The sequence below is a fragment of the Gracilinanus agilis genome, chromosome 3, assembly GCF_016433145.1.
Source record: "Gracilinanus agilis isolate LMUSP501 chromosome 3, AgileGrace, whole genome shotgun sequence".
In the NCBI taxonomy this organism is placed as follows: Eukaryota; Metazoa; Chordata; class Mammalia; order Didelphimorphia; family Didelphidae; genus Gracilinanus; species Gracilinanus agilis.
In genome coordinates, this window is record NC_058132.1 from 449,870,645 (window position 1) to 449,894,527 (window position 23,883).

General features: G+C 35.8%; 1 protein-coding gene across 1 annotated transcript in view; it reads left to right on the top strand.

Annotated features, from left to right (window-relative positions):
* The window catches only part of CRYBG3 (crystallin beta-gamma domain containing 3), a 146,319-nt gene that overhangs the window by 87,460 nt on the left and 34,976 nt on the right, over positions 1-23,883 (top strand). Inside the window, exons 8-12 of the mRNA XM_044669258.1 lie at positions 5,537-5,673; positions 10,453-10,567; positions 13,763-13,798; positions 18,390-18,523; positions 20,068-20,194. Coding sequence (XP_044525193.1) covers positions 5,537-5,673; positions 10,453-10,567; positions 13,763-13,798; positions 18,390-18,523; positions 20,068-20,194 — 549 coding nt within the window. The remainder of the gene's footprint in view (positions 1-5,536; positions 5,674-10,452; positions 10,568-13,762; positions 13,799-18,389; positions 18,524-20,067; positions 20,195-23,883) is intronic.

Sequence of the window (23,883 nt, forward strand, 5' to 3'; positions counted from 1 at the left end):
GGTTCCAAGGTAGAAGAGCAGTAAGGTCTGGGCAAATGGGAGTTAAAAGACTTGCCCATGATCACATAGCTAGGAAGTGTCTGAGGCCAGATTTGAACCCAGGACCTCCCATCTCTAGGCATGGCTCTCAGTCCACTGAGCCACCTAGCTGTCTCTTTCAAGATATTTCAAAATAGCTCTAGTGTATAATTTTATCAATGAAAATGTACTGGTCAGAATTGAATATGATATGGAGCTAGGAGTAATAACTAAACGGTCGTTTGAATCAGGATCCAAAGACATTTCATTAGCTAAAACAATTGTATTAGAGATTAATTTAAAATTCTTTGTTTAGTCATTTTCAGTTGTGTCTGTCTCTTTGTGACCTTATTGGGATTTTCTTGGGCAAAAATGCTGGAGTAATTTGCCTTGTCCTTCATTTTACAGGTGAGGAAACTGAGGCAAATAGGATTTAGTGACTTGCCTGGGGTCACAAATATCTGAGACCAATCTGAGCTCAGAAAGATGAGTCTTCCTGATGCCAGACCCAGATTCTATCTACTGTTCCTGGCTGTTTTGTAAAATTCTACATTTATGTAAATATAGTGTTTAAAATGTATAAAAGTATAGGATAAGAGGATGCATGGCTAGACCTGGAGATTCTAGTGACTTGTAATTTCAATATCAGTTATCAAGGTTGACATGGCAACCAAAAAAGCTAATTTATCCAAGTCTTTTAGTTAGTAGTATAGTGGCATAGGAGCAAAGATTTAGAGTTGGAAGAGACCTTGGAAACATTGACTTCCACCGATTTCTTTTACAAATGAGGAAACTGAAACTCAAGAAATTTAGTTAACATGTCCAGGGTCACACAGCTAGTAGATATCTAAGGCAGGATTTGAACCCAAGTCTTCCTGGCCCCAAACTCTGCCTACCACGCTGCATCCCAAACAAAGGCAGAACTTAAATCGATGTTAAAAAAAACTGCATCTGGAATAGTGTATTAAATTTTAGGTACCATATTTTTATAACTATATTAGTGAGTTGAATAATAGCCAGAGGGGGCGCAAATAGTTTAAGAATTGGAGATGATGCCATTTAAGGATCATTTGAAAGAACTGGAGGTGTTTGGTGAAGATGTACAGTAATTATCTTCCCGTGTCTACTTGAAGGTTGTCATGGAGGAGGGGATTAGGCTTGTTCAGCTTGGCCCCAGAGGTCAGTCCTAGGACCAGGGAATGGGAGGCTTCCTTAAGGGGTGGGGATTCCCCGGCTTCTCACAAGGATCTCTGATCACTTCTGGACAGTGTTGTAGACATACCTTTTGTTCTGGTAGGTGATGGCCTGCATGACTCTGAAATGTGGTGATTTAGTACCAATGTGGTCTTTTTCCCCACAGGATTCAATCCTTGTTTGGGCTGCTTGTATTTTTGTGTTGAATTAACACTATCTATGCTGTTACAGGAAAAAAGGGCCATTGCTCACAAGGGAATTAAGGAAGGAGGATATAAGGATGCCCCAGCATAAATTCACCGCCACTCCTGGAAAAAACAAAGGTTCTCTTCAGGATAGGTCAGGGATGCTGTGAGGATCAAATTAGATAATATTTGTAAAAACACTTGACAGTGCCTGGCAGCTAATAGACACTATATAAATGCTCATTCCCTTCACAGAATAGAAATCTTAAAGACACACACACACGCACGCACACACACACACACACACACACACACACACACACACACACCCCTTCCTCCCCCTTACCCACTTTCTGTAAATAGACCCACAGAATGATTATAAAGCAGAGTAACTTTTTATTCATTTAGCAGGAAAATGACATAAAAGGTAGATCAGTAAATTAAGCTTTTAGAAAAAGTGGTTAAGGACAAGTGTGATATTAGATTAACTATTTTTTATGGGTTCTATCCATTTTTATTCTGAAAATCCCTCATTCTTTTAGCTTTATGTCGTTTGGTTTTTATGTAGTTCAGATGATCAAAATAAGTGAACAAATAAAAAAACAGTGTTTGAATAGTACAATATAAAGGAAACTTTATTGTGAGCCCCCTTCACTTTTATGGTCTGTTAACATGCCATGGACCTCTGGGGAGATATTAAGGTAGCTGTATTTTAAATTTTACTAGCTCTATTGTGATATGAATAACAAATGAAGGAAACTTATATATCAACATGTAAATATATAGTATATTTTTGGGTGTTGTATGAATTAAACTAGATTAAATCCTTCCCAGGGAAGGAAATACTCAGGTCTTTTTATAACTTAAAAGATTCCTTGTAGTTAGGCATTGTTAATGTGCTGAAGTCTAACAGTTTACAGGAAAAAATGAAAATTTGATTTTGCTTGGGCTTCTCTGCATAACCACAGGATCATAGGATCATGGATTTTGAGCTGGAAGGGGCATTAGAAGCCATTGAGAAGCTATGGGAGAAACGTGAGGAAGTTCAGGGAATTGTGATCTCTGAAGTGAAATTCAAAACTTTTTGTTGAGGTAACCCCATAAGAACTTACTACTTACTTTCTAATAAGTGTCTTTATACAACTTATTGGTTATTAGCTGTTTTTGAAATGTCACAGGTTAGAAATATGCTGCCAAGTGATTAGTTGTGTAATTATTTAGGCCATATTTAGTGAATAAATTCTCCATTTCCAATTTCCAATTCTATGGGACTTCCTGGTTAAGATGATCTGCAGAGTAGAAGCAGGGCACTTGATTCTCCTAACCAACCTATACATGATACCTCAAAAGGACACAAAAACCAAATCCAGATGAACAAAGGGACCCCACAATAGGGCACAGCATTGAAGCTTTGTGGGATTTGGGCATTTCCATGCTATAAGGGGGTGAAATAGCTCTCACTAAAACACAAGCTGATCAACCCTCCTCACCCCCCCCACCTCACCTACAGTGCCAAAGCAAGCACACAAGAGTTAGAGCAAGTGTGGGGCATTTGCTAAGTTCTTGGTAGCTACTTGGGACCAACAGGGCCTGCTCCTGAGAGCAGCAAGACTTAAGACCCCAAGAGGCTAAAGAATGTGGACTTTGAGCGTGGACCTAGAGCATAGGGGTGCCGGACTGTGGAAGCAGTGTGTTGAGACCTCTCCCTTGGGCAGAGAAGCAAGCAAGGGGACCACCAGAAGGCTTGACCCTGAGAATAGCTAGACTTGAGACTCAAGGAGCTTAAAGAGTGTAGACCTTGAGTGAGAGGATAAAGCTGAGAGGGGTAGCACTGTGCTATGACTCAGGCTAAAACTGCTCCACAGAGATCCTGCCCGTCTTACCCAAACTTCTGACTGAGAAAGAAAAACAGCACAATTATGGCAAGCAATGCTCAAGAACTAACCAAGAGAAAGAACAAGAAGAAAGCATTAACAGTTGATAACTTTTACACAGAAAAAATCCAGACAACAGAGCAGACAGCAGTGGAGGACAAACAAGGAAACACATCCAAACCTTCCCCCCAAAATGAAAATTGGTCACAAGCTCTTGAAGAGTTCAAATCTGAGATTATGTAAAGAAGAGTGGGAAATAGTTCAAAAGGAAATGAATAGTTTAAAAGACAGAAACTCCCTATTGGAGAAAGATGCCCTAAAATCAAATGAAATGATAAGCAAATTGGAGACCCAAATTCAACAGTAAGAAACCATGAAAAACAGGATAGACCAAATCAAAAAGGAAAATCAAAAGATTTTAGCAGAAAACAAGTCTCTAAAGACTAGAATAAGTCAAGTAGAAGCCAATGATCTTGCCAGACAGCAAGAACTAATAGAGCAAAGTCAAAAGAATGACAAAATAGAAGGAAACATGAAATATCTCATTGAGAAAATGACAGATCAAGAAAACAGGTCTAGAAGAGACAATTCGAGAATCATTGGTCTTCCTGAAAAATCAGAAATTAATAGAAATTTGAACACCATACTGCAAGAAATTATCCAAGAAAACTGCCCTGGTGTTCTTCCACAAGAGAGCAAAATAGACATTGAAAGGATCCATAGATCACCCTCTACACTAAACCCTCAAAAGTCAATCCCCAGGAATGTACTTGCCAAATCCATGGCTGGTCATTTAATATAATAAAAAAAAAGTTTAACATGGCATATTTTAGAATACATATCAAGTAGATTATATTCTAACTGGTTAGACAAGAGTAATACAAAGGAAATAGTTTAAAACAATATATAATTAAATGCTATATGAAAGGGGCTGAAAAAAAAGTTCTGTAAATGATCAAAGAAATGAAAGACTGGCTGTATGACCTTGGCCAAGTCAATTAAATTCCCTGTGGTTCAGTTTCCTCATCTGTAAAGAATTAGTGGAAGTCAGTTGCTCTAATGGAAAGGTCAAGGAGATTTGCAATCTCTTTCTCTCTCTGGGTTGCCGTTCTTGTATGTATATAAAATGAACAAATGTTTGGAGGCAGAAAAGTATGAGACAGTGGTTCTCAAATATTTTGGTCTCAAGCCCTTTGCTACTCTTAAAAAAATGAGTGCCCTCTCCAAGAGCTACTGTTATGTGGGTTAGACCAATTGATCTTAACATATTAATGAAAACATCTTAATATTATCAGAATAGTTTTAACTTCATGAGCCTCTTGAAAGGTTCTCAAACCATACTTTGAGAACTTTAGAATTTGCTATATTGAGTACAATTAAATGGCAGAAAATTGTAAAGTAAGTCTGAATTGGTAAGTTGAAACCAAATTGTATGGAGGAGCATGGTACATGAAAAAAGGAATTTATATTTCATGTGAGAAATGAGAGGAAGCAGGAGTTTTTGCACAGAGGAGTGCTCAACCAGGAACTATATTCTATGAAGATTAAATTTGTAGTGGTATGTAAGATGCATTTGTATGGGGGAAAAGCCAAAGTTATGAGGCTTTTCTAGGAAACTAAGTATGAGATACTAAGAATGGTGGAAGTAAGGATGGAAGAAGAGTTTGATGGATATATAGAAATGTTTTGGAGGAAGAAACAAAAAATAGTAGACTGTAACAGATAAAGGAGAATAAAATTTCTTTGGGGAATAAAACCACATGAACTTTGAATTGTGAACAAAATAACACTTATTTTAAAAAGTCTGCCATTTGTAGAATGAGATTGAAAAAATTCAGGCAAATCAAGGTACCACCCCTACTGAATAATGTAATATATGGTTTAAACAAGTTTATTTTTCTCTCAACTACAATTTACACTTTTTGGAGTATTCTGAATAGAACTATACTAACATGGAACTACCCCCCATTAAATTAATTTTAATTTTAGTTCCTTCTTGTCTTGTACAATTGTTGCTTTAAAAAGCCATTCACCTAAAATCTAGTTGACATTAAAATAATTTAATAACTTTATATTACTGAATTCAACCAAAATTCATACTGACTTGTGTTTAGCTTCATTTTGTAACAAAGCTATTATTAATGTATGGTTGATTGCATAAGATAGCAAATGAAACATATCTAATTACTCTGCTTCTGGGGTTTGGTGGTATACTGAACAACTCAAGACAACTTTCCAAAAATCAATTATCTTTTTTTTCTTCAGGATTGTAGTGTTCCAGAAATAGAGCTTTGCCCACAATCTGATGCAGCATGTTGCCCTATCTATGTGCAAAAATCAGTTGCCAATTTAGAAGAACTGAATTTACCAAGATCAGTATCATTTGCTGTGAAGTCAGGAGTGTAAGTATAGACCTAATTAAAAGAGATAAGGTATAAAATTACATCTTGCTTAACAGTACTAGAGACAATGAAGTAATATCAATACTTAACATATATGCAACCAATGGTGTAGCCTCCAAATTTTTAAAGGAAAATTTAAATGAGCTTCATGTGCCCTCATAATGGTTATTTTGGGTATAAGAAAGCGATAAAAAGCCAACATTATCAACTAAGAAGTTACGTAGATGTATCTGAAACAGAGCCAATTATTTCTACCCATTTGCTTGGCTAGTTCAGTGAGTGCATTTCTGCAGGCATATTCAGCTTTTCTGTGACTTCATTCACTATCTTGGTGTCGTCCACTCATAATTTTAGGAATACAATTTCTAGGACATAGTCATTTTAATAATAATAAGGATAATAGCAATAATAAAAGTAACCACTTAGAACAACACTTTTTTTTTTAAATCTCCATTTTACTAATAAGAAAATGAGGCTTGAAGAGATAGATGAAGTGTTTGCCTGGAGTTACATAACTATTAAGGGGCAAATTCAGGTCTTTTGAGTTCCAGTCCATGAGTCTTTCTACTACATCACCTTATTTAGCTGAACAAAAAAATACTGAAGAATTTAGGGGCACAAGTAGTATTTTGCTCACTACTGCCTATAGCGGGTAACATTTCCATAGAAAGCAGATCTGAGAAATAAAGAGCTGATTAAAAAGATGGCATCAGTATAGAAATATATGCAAAAAAATTGTTCAGTTTAACCAGTTGGCTTTATATCAGGTATGTAAGGATGGTTCAATATGACATCAACAGGTAGCATAATTAATAACACCAAACATAGAAGCACCCCAAATCACACAATAATATAATAGTAAATGCAGAAAAAAACCTTAGAAAAATTATCAGAGAAATATATTTCACACATTCTATAATGCCAAAGCATGGAAGAACTATTTTAATATGATCTGATATAAAAAGGTGGTAGTATTTGCAATGCTGAAAGACTAGAAGTTTTCCCCTATAAGTATAGGAGTAAAGCAACAAATATACCCTCTCTCCACTACCATTTGAAATTAAAATGTTAGCAAATTAATAAGACTGGAGAAATCAAGAAATTGTGTCTGGTTTTCCTGGATATTAAATATAAGTGTATGGGAAGCTAGTTAAACTTGACCCAAAGGTAGTTTCACTAACATTTAGTAATAGCTTGTCATCGTGGAAGGAAGTCTCTAAGGGAATGCCTTTAGGGATTTTTCCTTTATTTACTTTAAAAGAAAAAACTTTACCCTCTGCTTAGAATCAATTCTATGTGACACATATAAAACCCAGTGGAATTGCTCATTGGCCACGGGAGGGAGGTGGGAGGGGGGAAAGGAAAGAACATGAATCATGTAACATGGAAAAATAGTCTAAAATAATTAAATAAATAGACTTAATTTTTAAAAAATCAATTCTATGTATTGGTTCCAAGGCAGAAGAGTGGTAAGGGCTAGGTATTGGGAGTTAAGTGACTTGCCCAGGGTTACACAGCTAGGAAGTGGTTGAGGCCAGATTTGAACCCAAGACCTCCCATCTCTAAACTTGGCTCTCAATCCACAGAGCCACGGAGCTGCTCCCCTATCTACTGCTGTTAATCAGTGATCCAGATAAAGGCATTTATAAAATTTATAGGTCACAGAAGACAAAGCAGAGAGGGTTGGCTAACACAATACAGATCAGAAAATTAGATTGAATCTAATTAGATGAAATTTAATAAGTATAAATATAAAGTTATGACTGTTTTTTAAACTTTCTCTTCTTTCTTAGAATTAATACTAAATGTTGATTGGCAGAAGACCTATAAGGGCTAGGCAGCTGCAGTTACATGACTCACCCACAGTCACATAGCTAGGAAATGTCCGAGGCCAGATTTGAACCTAGGCTCAAGAGGGAAGTGGAGAGAGGGAAGAGAGAAACAAATAGCAGTTTTCAAATATTTGATGAGCTGTCTTAAGAAAGATCAAGATAAGACTTGCTCAACCAAGGTTCCAGAGTGCATGATGTTGATTTAAAGAAAAATTTCCCAAAATAGAATAACTCTCTTGGAAAGCAAAGGCTACATGATTCCATGTAGAGTATCTTATAGAGGAAATAATTTTTCATGAAAGAATTGGATTAAATAACTAAAGTGGTCCTTTATTACTTCAAGAATCTGTGACTTTGATATGTCCAATTTCATTTAAACTTGAATTTTATTTTATGTGATATATATTATCTTCCCTACTAGATTTTAAGTTCCTTTAGGGCAGAGGTGTGTCTTTATCTTTTTGTTTCTCTCAGTGCCAAGTGGTGCTTTATACATAGTATGTGCTTAAAAAATATTTGAATGTAACTGATTCAAATAGATTGATTACTGCTTTTGGTAGTGATATTATTATCCCATCCATTTAAACCCTGATGGGCGAAATCCAGAAAAAGTCATAGTGAGTTCTTTGTCTAGCCACACTTAGTGTAGGGAGCCATACAGGATGGTCAGTGGGAGCAGGAGACAGCAAGACAGAAGATGCTTCATTGGGTAGAGAGCTCAAGTACCCAGGAAGAGGCTGAGCACCAACGAGACCTATTGGGGTACCCCAGACCCGTACTGAGGGACTCTGACAAGGACAGCTATCAACTAGCAGTCCCAGGTCAGAGATCCAGATTGAAAGACATTCGTGGTAGGACAGTATACTGAGGAAGAAGTTCATAAAGGAGCAGCTGCCATAGAATTCAGTGTAGGGTCTCAGCTGATTTTGCATGGAATAATCAAGGTGGAGTCCCAGCTCTAAAGGGAACCTACAATTCTGTCACTTTGAACCTATAAAACTTTCCAGCTGAGTAATAGGAATTGAATCCAGCAATAGAATACACTTTCACAGACCCTAACCCTGGTCAATAACATGTAAGACTCAGTTCAGAGGGCCAGTGATGAGATTTTCCCCTAGATCAGACTTTGGGAACATTGAAAACTTGTAGATCTCAAATCTGAGATCCTAAGAATACCCCAAGAAAGCAGAAACACAACCATCCCATTTCACTTCATAAATGTGGTAGGAAGAACCTAACCCCAGTTTAAAATCTGAAGTCAGGAAGTAGACTGGAAAAACAAGCTACCAAAAAAAGAAACCTGACATTAAGAGTTAGTATGGTGGCAGGGCTACTCAAGACACAAACATAGAAAAAAGAGAATGATCTTGAAACATCTACAAGCAAAGCCTCAGAATGGGTATGAACTCAGCTAGAATTCCTGGAAGAGATGAAGCAAGAGAAGAAATTAGTTATGAAAAAAAGAATTAGCAAAGGGATTAATAACTTGGCACAAGAGGTATAAAACCTTGCCCTAGTAACAACTCTCCCAAAATTACAATGGACCAAATATAAATCAGTGACTTCATAAGGCAACAAAAAATATTAAAACAAAGTCAAAAGACTAAAAATATAGAAGAAAATGTAAAGTTATTATAGCAAATATTAACTGACCTCGAAAAGAGGGTGAAGAGAAAAAATATAAGAAGCACTGGACTGTCTGAACACCAGACCAAGTAAGAGATTAGACATCCCATTTTAAGAAATCTTAAAACTAAAACTATCCAGATGTCATAACCAGAGGGGCAAAGTGGAAATTGAAAGAATATACTGCTCTCCTCCTGAAAGAAACCCCAAAATGAAAACTTCCAGGAACATCATAACCAAGATCCAGGAGTTTTGTTTTTCTTGCTTTGTTAGTGGGGGGCAGAAAGTGGAAGGTAAAAAGAAAAGGCTGATTTTTGAAAATAAAATAAAATATAATTTAAAAATCAAGTATTGTTCCTAAAACCATTTTTAGAACTGGCACAGAGTGTAGCTCAGATTGTAGAATTCTCAGTTTGAATGGTGAATGCCTTCAATCTCTGCCACCGTTCTCTATGGAAATCAGAAGGGAGGGGATATGTTCATATTATTTTAGATATAAATATATAGTGGTTTTAAATATTTATAGCATTTTTGAATTAAAGGAAATTAAAGATTTAAAAAATTAAAAGGAAATAAAATGTTTTATTATCATTTTTATCTGATAGTAATATATTTATCTTAAACTTTGCTATCCTGTCTAAATCCCTGCTTTTCAGGATCCAGCTGCTTGCAGGTTAGGTCCTAAACCCTGGCTCCATTGAGAAATCATCTTACAGAAGTGATGACATATGAATAAGGGTTGATATGATATAGAAATATTGACTAATATTATTTACTCAGATTGGAAACAGTTTTGTTGGTACTTGTGCCTGGCTAACTCCCATTTCAGATGATGTATTTGATTCTCTTTTTACAGCATAAAATCTATTAAGTTATAGCAATTCTTTCATATAGGTATTGTATATCTTATATACATATCCATCAGAAACAAAGGAGCAGTGAACTTCTCTCTCACCATTGTTCTAGAGTTCTTTGCATTTTCAGGCATTGGCTTATTAGGCCCCTGAATTAAAGATAGTAAACTTGTGGAAACAAAATCACTCCCCAGTGCCAGAAGTTGTCAGGAGTAGCTGGTGTTTCTTACATGGACATTCCTTTATCCAGGGAGACTATGAAAGGACTATGTAGCCATTCGATATCAATGGGGCCAGCGGTATGTCTGAGTATAAAAAACTTGGGCTTTGGGATGGCTATGCTGAATGAGAACTGTCACTCTAGGGCTAATAGAGTTCTTAACAAATGCTTTTTGATTTATTTTAAGGCTAGGATTAAAGGATGTCTTACCTTCTATGTTAACTAACCATTTTGCCTTCTTTTTTAGTTGGCTTGCCTACACAGATGTTAATTTTAAGGGACAAATGACAATTCTGGAAGAAGGCCATGGACTCTTTGAGATTTCAGCATCTGAAATTAAATCACTGTATTCACTTCAAATGGTGAGAAGATTTGAAATAATACTACATTTTCCCAAAGATCTATCATAATCAATAGCTTATATTCTTCCTTTATTCTTCTCGGATTTCAGAGCTAAATATCCATGTTATACAAATGGCTAAAATATTAATATTATTAATTTGGGCATTTAAGCACCCACCTAATATACTTATTATATGATAGTGTATTTTATTTATCCACAAGATAATAGTTATATAGTATTACCTTTCACACAGCAAACATTAAACACTGTGCTAGATGTTGTGCATAAGACATATAGAGCCCTAAACAAAAGAATTGTTGCTATTTAATTACTGGTTACATTTTAGTAGTGGAGATTTCTTTTTTGTGTGGATTAGACTAGTTGATAACTCCGAAGTCTTTTCTAATTTAAAGACATTTAAATCTCTTTTCATAAGAATCTTATAGTCTTTGTATTTCAGAGAATCACAGAATTTCAGAATTAAGAGGGGCCTCAATGGCCATCTAGTCCAAACTGTATCTGAAAAAAAAAACCCCACTACAATATATACCAGAAAAATCTTGGTTTTATTTGAAACCTATGAGGGACCTAAGGGAACAATTGGATCCCTCCCCACCAAATTATACATGACACACTCTTTAAGTTTAATCTGCATAATTAACATTTTCTTCATCACTTCCTTAAGCCTAAACAGCAAGGAAAATAATAAACCCAAACCCAATATTTGCCAATTTCTAAATATTCACAATGAAAATTTAACAATTGGTTCTTTTGAGGCAGTTCAAGCTGGGCCCAGCACACTCCGAAATTAATTTACATACTGTTATGCCAATCAGACTGCCAGAGAACCACTTTATAGAGCTAATAAAAAGAATAACAAAATTCACTGGGAGGAACAAAAGGTCAAGAATATCAATTCAGCACTTGATAAATCAGAGTGGGTGATCCAGAGGAACAGATTAGATACACAATATTTAGAAGCAAATGATGTTTGGTAAATGCAAAAGATTTTAGCTATTAAGACAAGACTTCACTATTTGACAAAAACTGCATAACTCAGGTAAAGGCAGCCCATGCAGGAGAAGGGCTTGCACTTCATTAAATGGGACAGCACTCTAAACAGAGGGGCCAGACCCTGGGATCACAAATCAAAGAAACTTCAAGAAATCTCAGATCTGAAGCTTGATCTTGGCCCTGGCTTTTCAGACAGAGGACAGAACTGGTCTCCACAGATCTCTGCTTAAGGGAAGCAGGCTTAGCTGGGCATTCCTTTAAGCACTGGCAGCCACCACAGGAGAAAGGGCCAAGCCAGTGCTCTTGTCCTAAAGGGAAGCCCTAGACCAGTACAATCCCCAGAATCCCAGAAGGGCCTAACTCCCAACTAGGGATTCTTCAAGAAGATAGGAGTGTAGTTAAAGCTAGATCTTGGGCCACCAGGAAGTAGAAAAATAATGCAGGCCTTGAGGCATAGGGTGGTGCATAACACCATGTGCATCCATCCCATGCAGATTGGCAATAAGAGTGACATCCAGACTAACAGCCAGGACCACCAAAGTCTTGGAAACCATCCAAGAGTGCCAGAGTAGACAGACCCACAGCCAAAATCCTAAACCAAATCTTAAGGCTAAAAAAATGAGTAAAAAGAAGAAAACACGAAGTACAATGAAGAAGAAATACTAGAGATTCAGCAAAGTCCAAGAGGTACACTCAGAAGGGATAAAACCTACAACAGTTGCATACACGTCCTCAGACCAAAAACAAAACAAAAAAACCAATATGGCAACCATAAGGAATACAGGAAAGCCTGGAAGAAATGAAAAAAAAATTAAAAAGAAATTACAAATAATATGGTAGGTCAGGAACGAAAATTTGAAAGGAACTTACTTAACTTAGAACATAAGGCAAAAAATTTTGCCTAAATAATGAACTCACTGAAAAATGTAATAAAGATATTTATATACCAAAATATGTGTGTAGTGTATTTTAATCTTCCTTTAAGATGAAAGATGGGGCAACTAGCTAGTGCATTAGATAGAGTGCCAGGTCTGGAGTCAGGAAGGCCCGAGTTCAAATCTAGACTCAGACACTTAATAGCTGTGTGGCCCTGGGCAAGTCAACCCCAAATAGTGTCATGAAGAGTTAGACATGACAAAGAAGAACATGAAAGTGAATCTCATGAGATATTTCCCCTACCCTTCCCTCCATGTTTGTATATCACCTCCACTTCAATAGATGACATAAGTTACCTCCCCCTCCTTCTCCATTTTCCTCCCCGACCATATGCATATTTACCACCCACCCTAAGATAAGCCAAATGGTACAGGCCACCTCCAGGCCCATTAGGGCCTTGAAAGGACACTAGTTTCTTCTCCAGTAAGCCTGTAGACGGATTATTACTGTATTTGTTGTTCACTCATTTCAGTTGTGTCTAACTTTTTGTGATCTCATTTGGAGTCTTCTTGGCAAAGATACTAGAGTGGTTTGTCATGTCCCTTCTCCAGCTCATTTTACAGATGATAGTTTAGGCATATTTTGCCTCCTTTATTACAACATAAGTTCTTTGAGGGCAGGTATTACTTTTTACCCCCATTTTCTTTATATCTGCACAGTGTCTGTAAACTCAATAATTGTCTTTGTTAAAATGCAGAATTAACGAATTTGCCCTATGCCAGATTTGAACCCAGGAAGATGAGTTTTCTTAACTTCAGGCTGGGCACTCTTATCTACTGCACCACCTAGCCATCCTTATCATGTATAGCCTCCTTCAGTTTAAAAAAATCAATTTATCCTTTATGTTTCTCTTGACTCCTTTCTTTGAATTTCAGTTTCTACTCAACTTTGGTCTTTCCATCAAGAATAATTCTTTTTCATTATGATGTCTACTTTTCTCCTTTTAGAATTATGCTCAGTTTTGCCAGATAGGTTATTCGTGGTTGTAAAACTTTTATCTTTTTTTTTCCCTTTAGAAATATATTATTCTAAGCCCTCATCTTGATAATGAGAGTCGCTAAGACTTAGGAAAATGTTGCCTACAGGTATTATTCAATATAAATGCTTCAGAGATGTCAACAATCTTTTGCTTGGTTTATAATTAAATCTAAGTAGTTTATTTCAGATATTGATATAATTAAAAATAGCATATAGTTTCTTCAGATAAACACATTTATGTACAAATAGGTATATATTTAATTTTAAAATTTCTTTTTATCCTTAGGGTGGATTGAAGGTAGAAATGCCCATGAACTTAAAGGTAAGTGTTTAATGGTTAGTTCACCCCATATCTTGTAAAGGGCCTTTCTCTGACCTTCTAACTTCTAGTATGTTCTGCTACCTTTCATCCATTCTGCATAAATCTTGTATGTATAGTTTAGGCACATTTTGCCTCCTTTATTAGAACATAAGTTCTTTGAGGGCAGGTATTACTTTTTACCCCCATTTTCTTTATATCTGCATAGTGTCTGGTAAACTCAATAACTGTCTTTGTTAAAATGCAGAGCCCAGAACTGAACAGATATTATGTTTGGCTACAGCAGAGCCTATCACTGCCTTATTGTAAGATACTAGGCTGCTCTTAATGTAGTTCAAGATCACATGAGTATCATTGGCTACTCCAGACAGCCAAGTGGCACAGTGGAGAGAGTGCTGGCCTTGGAGTGAGGAAGGCCAGTTTATTAATTCAGTCCCTGGGCATATCAGCTATAAAATGAAGATAATATCTACCTCTCAGGGTTCTTGAATGAATACAAGGCAGTTTCCACCTAATCCTGACTGGGTCTCCTTGATGTTTGAATTGTTTCTTTCTGGCTTCTTTTCAGTATTTTCTCTTTGGCCTGGGAGCTCTTGAACTTAGCAATAACATTCCTGGGGGTTGTCATTTGGGAATTTATTACAGGAGGTGACCTATGGATTCTTTCAATTTCTAGTTTACCCTCTTGTTCAAAAATATTAGGACAGTTTTCTTGGATAATTTCTTGTAATATGGTGTCTAGGGTTTTTTTATATCATGACTTTCAGGTAGTCTAATAATTCTTAAATTGTCTCTCTTGGATGTAGTTTCCTGGACAGTTTTTTCAGTAAGATATTCCATATTTTCTTCTATTTTTTCATCTTTTTGATTTATTGTTTCTTGGTGTCTCACGAAGTCATTGGCTTGTCTTTACCCAATTCTAATTTTTCAAGAATGAATTTCTTCCGTGACTTTTTGATTCTCCTTTTCCATTTGGTCCATTCTGCTTTTTCATGGCAGTCTTTTCTTTATTGGATTTTTTTGCCTCCTTTTTCCATTAGGTCAATTCTGTTTTTTAGGAAACTCTTATTCATTGTATTTTTGTGTCTCAACCAGTTTTGCTTTTTAAGCCCTTTTCTTTTTGCATTACATTCATTTCTTTTTTTTCCATTTTTCTTTGGGCTGGTTTTTTTTTATTTTTGAATTCCTTTTTGAGTTCTTCCAGAGCCTAAGACCAATTCCCATTTTTCTTTGAAGTTTTGCTTGTGGTTTCTTGAATCTTAGTGTCCACTGTTGATTCTGTGTTTTGCTCTCTATCTCCATAGAAGTTTTCTAGGGTTGGGTATTTCTTTTGCTATTTGCTCATTTTCCTAGCCTTTTTTTGCCTGTGCACTGGAAGTTTTGAAAGCTGATGATTCTAGCTCCTTTGCTGCTGGCTTTCAGCAGCACTGAGTTATTTTGCTCTGGGGTTAAGGGCTTCACCACAGTGCAGGTTTGAAAGGGCCAAGAGCTAGGAATTTTTGGGCCTCGCCATGATCTGGTGCCAGGGCCTGGGACTTCAAGGGGGTGGATCTGGATTTTGTGGGGCTCTGTTAGTGGTGGTATAATCCAGCTCTTGGGGTCTCAAAGTTGGCCTATAGGCAGGCTCAGAACCTGGTGTGATAGGTGTGTTTGGCAGGGGTTGGAGAGTGATCTACCAGCATACCTCTGTGTGCAGGTTTGCTTCTGATTCCCCTTTATCCCATGAGAAATGACTCTCTCTCTCTCTCTCTGCCTGCCTTTCAAGTTGTATTCAGTAGGAGATCCCTCTCACTCCCTCTCATTTTGGGTTTTTAACTCCTGTTGTTTTGAGGCAATTTTTAAAGATTGATTTGGAAATGGATAGTCAGAGTGGTTTTGGCTTTTGCTGCTATAAGCCTCCATCTTGGCTCCACCCCTTCTCAAATAGGGCCCATTAATATTTTCCTAAGAAAATACTTCCAAACTATTACCTTACCCATGCTTCCATAATTTGGATTCATAATTTCTGAAAAAGTGGCTAATGATCTTCAGGAAGCACTTATTTATTCTGTTTCCAAAGAACCTTTCATTGGTCCTTTCTCTCTGACTGCAAACACAAGTTTTCCCCAAATTGTCTTGGGAGTTGAGGGCAAATTAACCTAGTTCTCCTGCCTTGAGTGTAGAAAATTGTCTGAACTAAGGATTTCACACCACTATGAATCTGGGGAAACTTGATGCCATTTGCCAAGTTGTTAAGGCCATATCACTTGAAAAGGACAAGAATTATGTGAAATGCTAGAAATATTTTGTGAGGCTGACCAGAGTCAGAGTCTATTCCTTGTCCTTTTGTTCAGTTATAAAACAAATGAATTCAATAAATATTTATTTAGTGCATGCTATATATAATCAAGGCTCTCTTCTAGATGCTGGCAGTATTAAGATAAAAATGTCCAAAGGTTTTGCCATTAGGGAGAGGGGTTATGTCATGCTGGTGAAGATACAGATATAGATCAGTATCACAGTCAGGTCAACAAATATTTATAAAATGCTTACAAGGAGTGGAGGGATTAAAGTAGCAAAGTGGCTAAGGAAGTTTTAATGAGTGAGACAACAGTGATGGCACAGAGCATCAGGGAACGCTTCAGAGAGATGCAACTTGAGCTGAATCTTGAAGGAAGAGAAGGAATTTGAAAGGCAAAATAAGGAGAGAATGAGCCTATGGACAGTGGTGATGCCTAAAGCTTGTGGCATGAGATGACTGGCACACTATTAATCTAGTTTGCGTGGAGTACAGAAAATGATGAGAGGAGTACTATGAAGTAAGGTAGAAAGGTCCCTTATTGATAGATTGTGGTGGAAAATCTTAAGTACTGTGAAAAGAAATGCACTTCAAATTCTAGATAATAGAGCAACGGTCGGCAACCTTTTTGGCTGTGAGAGCCATAAATGCCTGCGGAAGGAGGAGGATGGAGGCGGAAGGTGCTGGAATATGGGGCGGGGGCTGAAGGGCCCCTTGGGGCACATTCTGGGGCTCTGCCCAGACTTGCTCGTCGGGAGGTGGAGCCAGATATGGCTTGAGAGCCATACATTGCTGACCCCTGTGATAGAGGGACATCTGAAGATTTTTGAACAAGGGAAATGATATGATTGGATTGCCTTCAGAAGACTTTTGGAGTCTGCTATACAAGAATGGTTTGGTAAGGAGAGAGACTAGGGACTGGAAGAGCAATTGAGATGCTGTTACAACTGTCCAGACAACGAGTAGCATCATGAGAGGAGGAGGAGGTTGTGGCAGATGCTCTGCTAGAATCTGGAAGATTTAAAAAAAGGAAGAGTCAAAGGTCATGAACCTTAGTGATTGGGAAGATGATGGTACCCTCCACAGCAACAGGAAAGATCTTAGGAGACACAGAAGAGAAGGCATTCAATTTCATGTAAATTTAGTTGCAGAGATGATCAGTACATTCAGGTAAAGATATTTAGCATGTAGTAAATTAATTGGGACTGGATTTCAAGGAAGAAGAAAGGATTCAAAATATAGATTTAGAAATTTGTTTCTTAACAATTTCCCCTTTTTCATTTTTGTATTTTTTACATGATGCAAATAGAAGAAGAATTATACATAGTTAACATCCTCTAAAGCAGTGATGGGCAAACTATGGCCCACGGGCCAGATATGCCCCCCTGAAATGTTCTATCTGGCCACATGACATTATTCCTAATCTGATGAATACAATGAGTAGGATATGATACAATGAAACTTCGAAAGAGTTGTCTTAGAAACAGACTGACAGACAGATGAGCATTTCCTTTCCTTTGCCCCCCCCCTTTAAAAAGTTTGCCCATCACTGCTCTAAAGCAATGTGATGTAGTAGAGCACTGGATTTGTAATTGGAAGCAACTTGGAATTCAGATCCTGCCTTTGACACTTGGTGATTGCATAACAACAAATAGCAAGTCACCTGACTTCTCGAGCCTCGTTTTATTCATCACTTCAACAAGCATTTATTAAGCACCTAATATGTGGTTGGTACTATATAGAAGGCACTACATAAAAATGAAACAAACATTGTTGTCAATGAGCCTTAGTTTCTAGTGCCTACTTTGTAGGGTTGTTATGTGGATCAGACTTTAAAGCACTACAAGAATATAAGCTTTTATGATTTTTTGGTAACTGTCCATTTCATTTAAAATATTGGCATGCCTTTTATGCCTACTATTTAGTAAAGGATGTGGAAGGGTCCAGTGTTGCAGAGAGCATCTTTGTACATAAATATTATTATTTAGATCAGTTTAATGTTTATAGAGTTTATTGAAAGCTCACTGTAACGATATACTTTCCAGTAGAATTCAGGATAAGGCACATCTTTCTTAAGCTCCATTCCCAGAGATTTATGTTCTGAAATTACTCATTGATAAAGTCCTTCTAGGGAAGTGACCCCCAATACATTGTTAGAGCATTCTGTTATATGAATGTTATGCAAATGTTAGCTACTTGATATAGATGTACCTGATGTTTATTTTATCTTGTTTCCTTTGATTTAATCTTAGTCTCTTTACATTTAGTAAATATTTGCCATTCTACATAGTACAATATCTTTTATTCATATTTTAGGTGATTATATATGATAAAACACATTTCCTTGGACACGCCAAGGAGTTTAACGAACATGTAGACTCTGTCCCAGAGCTTTTCAGAAAAGAGGAGATTTTCTTTGGAATTGCATCAATTCGTGTCATTGGTGGAGTGTGAGTGGTATATTTTCATTATTAGTTATTTAATGATCTCTAAATATCTTTGATCTGCCCAATAAATTGCCTTGTTTATTTGCAAATGTATATATTCTCACATATGTATGTTGTACATGTTACCTTCCCCTATAGAATGTAAACTCATTGAGGATAAGGATGGTTTTGTGTGTTATTTTGTATTCCTAATGCTTAGCACATAATGGACTCATATTAAATGCTTATTGATTGGTTGATTGAATGTAGTTTGTGTTAAAAAGGAAATTTCCTGTCAAGTTAAAATTTCCTTGCAACATTTGTTTCCACTATTTTTTTTTGCAGCTGATTAAAAAAAACCTAGAGAAACATTTTTTTAGAATTCCCATGAGAATATTATTCCAGAAAGATTTATTATTCATATATCATTTAAGTGAAGACAATAAAAGAGTACTTAGTAGTATTAAACTCATGGAAACCCTATTACATTATGATCAAGAGATGATTTTATTTGTCTAATTTCTGTATTGCTTATTATTTTTATTTTTTATTGGCCATCCAATTTATTTTGGAGGCAGGTACTAATTCTTCTTTTCCTATGCCCCAGCTTGAGGAATTCAACTGGAATTATTTTTATTCTGACCTTTTTATAAGATATGAACATAGAAAAAGTAACAAATGATTAAGAAAGACTTTTTTTTTAATTTGGGCATTTTCGTCATAACTATGTTTACATGTAAAAAATAAGAAATTTCTATAGTTTTATTCTTAACACTTAAAAAAAGATAAGTATCGTTGTTTTCAAATTAAAGAGTGAATTTTTCTTCTCTTGATAGAGTTTTAGATTATGAATGAGCAACCATATGAAACTCATTTTACTAGTTTTGGGGAGAGTAATCATCTCAATTTTTTTATCATCTCCAAAGGTGGAGAAACATCTATCTATTATCTATATGTCTGTACGTAAATGTTGGGCTTTAAGACTGCAACCAACATCTCTTCCTGAAAAGCAACTCTGACTTTCCTAGTTGCTTTTACTGTTGCTTTTTTACTGTCCCTTCCCCTCTCCCCCAGTTTCTTCCACCCCCCACCCCACCCTCAGGCCCCAAACAACAATTTTCTGACATCTTTGTGGCATTATCTTTTGATTCAAACCTTGGATAAATGATTTACTATAGAAACATATAAGCTAAAGCCAGTGAATAGAAGTGATTAAAAACTGACCGTATAGGATTCAGCTGTGTAGTTGCTACCTTTTCTTCTCTTTTTTATTTATATATTTTTTCTGATAGGACTGTATTTGTTTTGAAACATATGGTATCAGATCACATTGCAAACACCCAAAAAGTGATGGTGTTCTGTTACATGTCTACAATTAATCTCTTGTTTGGGGAAAACCTCATGACTAAGAATTATTGTTTTTAAACCAAAAGAAAGCTGGTGCTGGTTTGTAGAATCAGATTTGTAATACTCAATTAAGTTATTTGCATTGTTTCTCTTTTATACTTGCTGATTACACCTACACCTTTTTTTTTTAACTGCTGGATTTGTGTCATGTGTATATCTAGGTGGGTTGCCTATGAAAAAGAACGTTTTAAAGGTCAACAGTATCTACTTGAAGAGGGAGAATATGAAGACATCAGTACCTGGCAGACATTGACCAGCACTTTACTGTCTTTCCGGTATTTACAAGCAGTAAGTTTTTATTCTTTTGTTGTCTTTGTTTTCACACTCACCTTACCTAATATATATGGCTGGAAATCAGTCATAATTCTGTACAGATTAGACAATTATAAAAACATTACTGACACTTGAGGATCAGGACAGTGAAGTGCTTGGCTCAATATCTCATTTGCCATGTTATCATGATGAATTATGGAATATATATTACTTCTTAACAAAATGTGCTTATCTTTCCAGTGATGTCTCAGGATGTTTAAAGAGACAAATTTTAACTACTTAGGGGGGTTTATTGGCATATATTAGTTTGTCTTAAAAATTTCTTAACTTTTACTTTGTAAATTCCTAAGCACCTATCTGAGGACATTTAATTAAAGCTATGGAGCTTTAAAGTGGCTACCAGCACCCCCTGCAGGGTTTTATCTCCTTCTTAGTCATCCTTCTCAGGATTTGAAAAATTCTTATCCAGTCTATGTAAGAATGCAGACAAATAACAGGATCTATATTTGTTTACCCATGTAAGTATGAAGTAAGCTATAAACATCTGAAAAAATATATTGATAAATACAGTTTAGAAAAATGTATTTGCTTTTGTTGGTTTTCCATCTCTGAGATTAGGTTTTGAAATTGTCAGTACATGTTATATAGATTTTCATTGTTACCCAAGCCTATTTTTCTGTTATTTTTTAAGAAACTGATTCCTTTTGCATTTATATTTATTTATTTATATTTATTTATTTTCCAATATGTAGTCTTCCTATAGGAAGATAGACTTCCCTTTTAATAAAGATTAAAAAAGAAATTGAGTTCAACAAAATGAAACCACATAGGTTCCTTATCTGAAAGTATAAGCATTTTCTGCACTTGCATTTCTTCACTCATATTCTACCCCAAAGAAGGAGGTGTGTTTTCTCAGTGCTTCTTCTGGGCTGAGCCTTGTCATTATAATGAAATAGCTTCCAGTTTTGCTTTTTATTTTCCATTTATTGTGTTATAGTCATTTTGTATCAGTTCATAGAAATCTTCTCATATTTCTTTTAATTTTTTATCATTTTTTATAGCAGAGTAATATTTTTCATTACATTCATGTGCCAGAATTTATTCAACTGTTTCCAACCTGATTGATATCTACTTCATTTCCAGTTCTTTGCTATTACAAAAAATACTATTGTTAGTGTTTTATTAATATTCAGTCTTTCTCTCTGACTTCCTTGAGAAGTCATTGTAGTAGGATATCTAGGTGAAAAAGTATAGAACTATTTTTCAGGATAACTGACACATTTCACCACTCCACTAATACTGTTCTATTTTTCCATTTAAAATCAAGCAAAGGGGTAGCTGGGTGGCTCAGTGGACCAAGAACCAGGCTTAGAGATGGCAGATGCTGAGTTCAAATATGGCCCCAGATACTTCCTAGCTGTGTGACCCTGGGCAAGTTACTTATGCCCTATTTCCTAGCCCGTACTGCTCTTTTGCCTTGGAACATACATACATACCGTATTGATTCTAAGATGAAAGGTAAAGGTTTAAAGAGAAAAATTCAAGCAAAGTTCCCCAGGATTTACACGTGAATTCTCCTAAACATTTGTAGAACAATTCCAGTACTATATAAACTATTTGAAAAAATACCAAATTCCTGCTATGACATACATATGGTTTTGGTACCTATACCAGGGAGAGCAAAAACAGAGAAAGAAGACTTATAGAGCAATTTTCCTAATGAATATTGATAGAAAATTTTTAAACAAAACACTAGCAAGGAAATTACAGCAATTTATCACAAAGATTATATATTCTGACCAGATGGGATTCATACTAGGATTGTAGGGCTGGCTTAATAATTAGGAAAAATGTAACCATAATTGATTACATAAGTAAAGAAAAATCATATATCAACAGATGCAGAAAAAGCTTTTGTCAGAACACAGCATTCATTCCTATTAAAAACACTAGAAAGCATAGAAATAAGTGATTATCTAAAATCAAGAGCAAAATTTATCTGTAATGAGAATAAACTAGAAGCCAATTCCAGTAAGATTAGGAGTGAAACAAGGGTATCTATTATCATCACTATTACTAGCTATAAGACCAAAAAAAAGTAACTGAAGGAATAAGAATAGGCTACAAGGAAAAGAAACTGTCACTTTGTCAGACAATGTAATGTTATACTTCAAGAACCTTGGAGAATCAACTAAAACCTAGTAGAAATATTTAACATTAGCAGAGCTAGAGGATATAAAAATAAGCCCTCATAAATCATCAACATTTTTCTTTATTACCAACAAAACCTAGCAGCAAGAGAAAGATAATCTCCATTTAAAATAACTGCAAACAAAATAAAATAGTTTTCTTCCTAGCACAAACCTAGGGATTATATGAACACAGTTACAAAGAACTCCACACAAATATAGATCTAAACAATCAGAAAAAATATTATTTGCTTACACATAGGTGGAACCAATATAATAAAAATGACAATTCTACCTAAATTAATTCAGTTTCCAGTGCCATTCCAATCAGACTTTATTTTATAAAGCTGGAAAAAATAGTCACAAAATTCATCTGAAAGAATAAAAGGTAAAGAACATCAAGTTCAATAAAAAAATCTGAAGGAAAATACCCTAGCAGTTCCTTATTTCAAACTATATTAAAAAGTGCTAATCACCAGAACAATTTGGTAGTGGCTAAGAAATAAAGTGTCGGATCAGTGGAATAGATTGGGTACACAATATACAATAGAAAAAAATTTCAAAAATAATTCTGATATCTTAAAAAAATAGTAGTGTACTCAGAGTCAGAAAGTCTTGTATTTGAATCTTGACTGAATGACTTTGGCCTTTTATATATAGCTTATTTTTCCTTTTAAGTATATAATAAGTTGAATATGGAATTTCAAAAGCTGTCCTGCTTGTCTGTATTATTTTCTGGCCTCCTTTCTGTTTTATGTGTTTGTATGCATACAGAACTATTTATTTTATTGATGCTTTTTAGTTGTTTCAGATGTATCCCAACTCTGTGACCCCATTTGTGGTTTTCTTGGCAAAGATACTAGAGTGGTTTGCCATTTCCTTTTATAGCTCATTTTAAACATGAAGAAACTGAGGTAAATAGGGTTAAGTGACTTTTGCAGGGTCAAACAGATACTGAGTGTGAGGCTGATTTGAGGTCTTCCTGACTCCAGGCCCAGCCCTCTATCCATTGCACAGTAGCAGTCTTGATGTATCAGTTTAATAACCCTGGCAGAAAAGAAATAATATTAGTCTAGCATAATCTGTTCTTCACATGAAACTGTTAATACTGGTGATCACTCTTTCTTTAATAAGTTCTAGATTTTCCTGTAAGTAAAAGTTAAGTTTAATGGCCTTTAGTTTGCTAAATACAGTTTACCTTTTCATTTAAAAAAATTGGAACGCATAAATTTCTCCCCCTAAGTTACCTTTTCTGCCTTTTATTTAGAGAGACAGAGGAGTTGGGGAGATGGAAGATGGTTTGTTTTTAAATAAAACTGTTGCCCCTCTTTGCTTCCTAAGCTAACATATTATGAAATTTTCAGGTATTTCCTTCATATAATTGCTTTAAAAGGAAAAATTCTTATTTGGAATCCTCACATTCCTACCCCAGTGTCTAGCGTGTATGAAAAAAAAGCAAAGAAAAAATAGATGATCTTGATAGACACTTGTCGAACCATAGTAGATTTTCAGGAG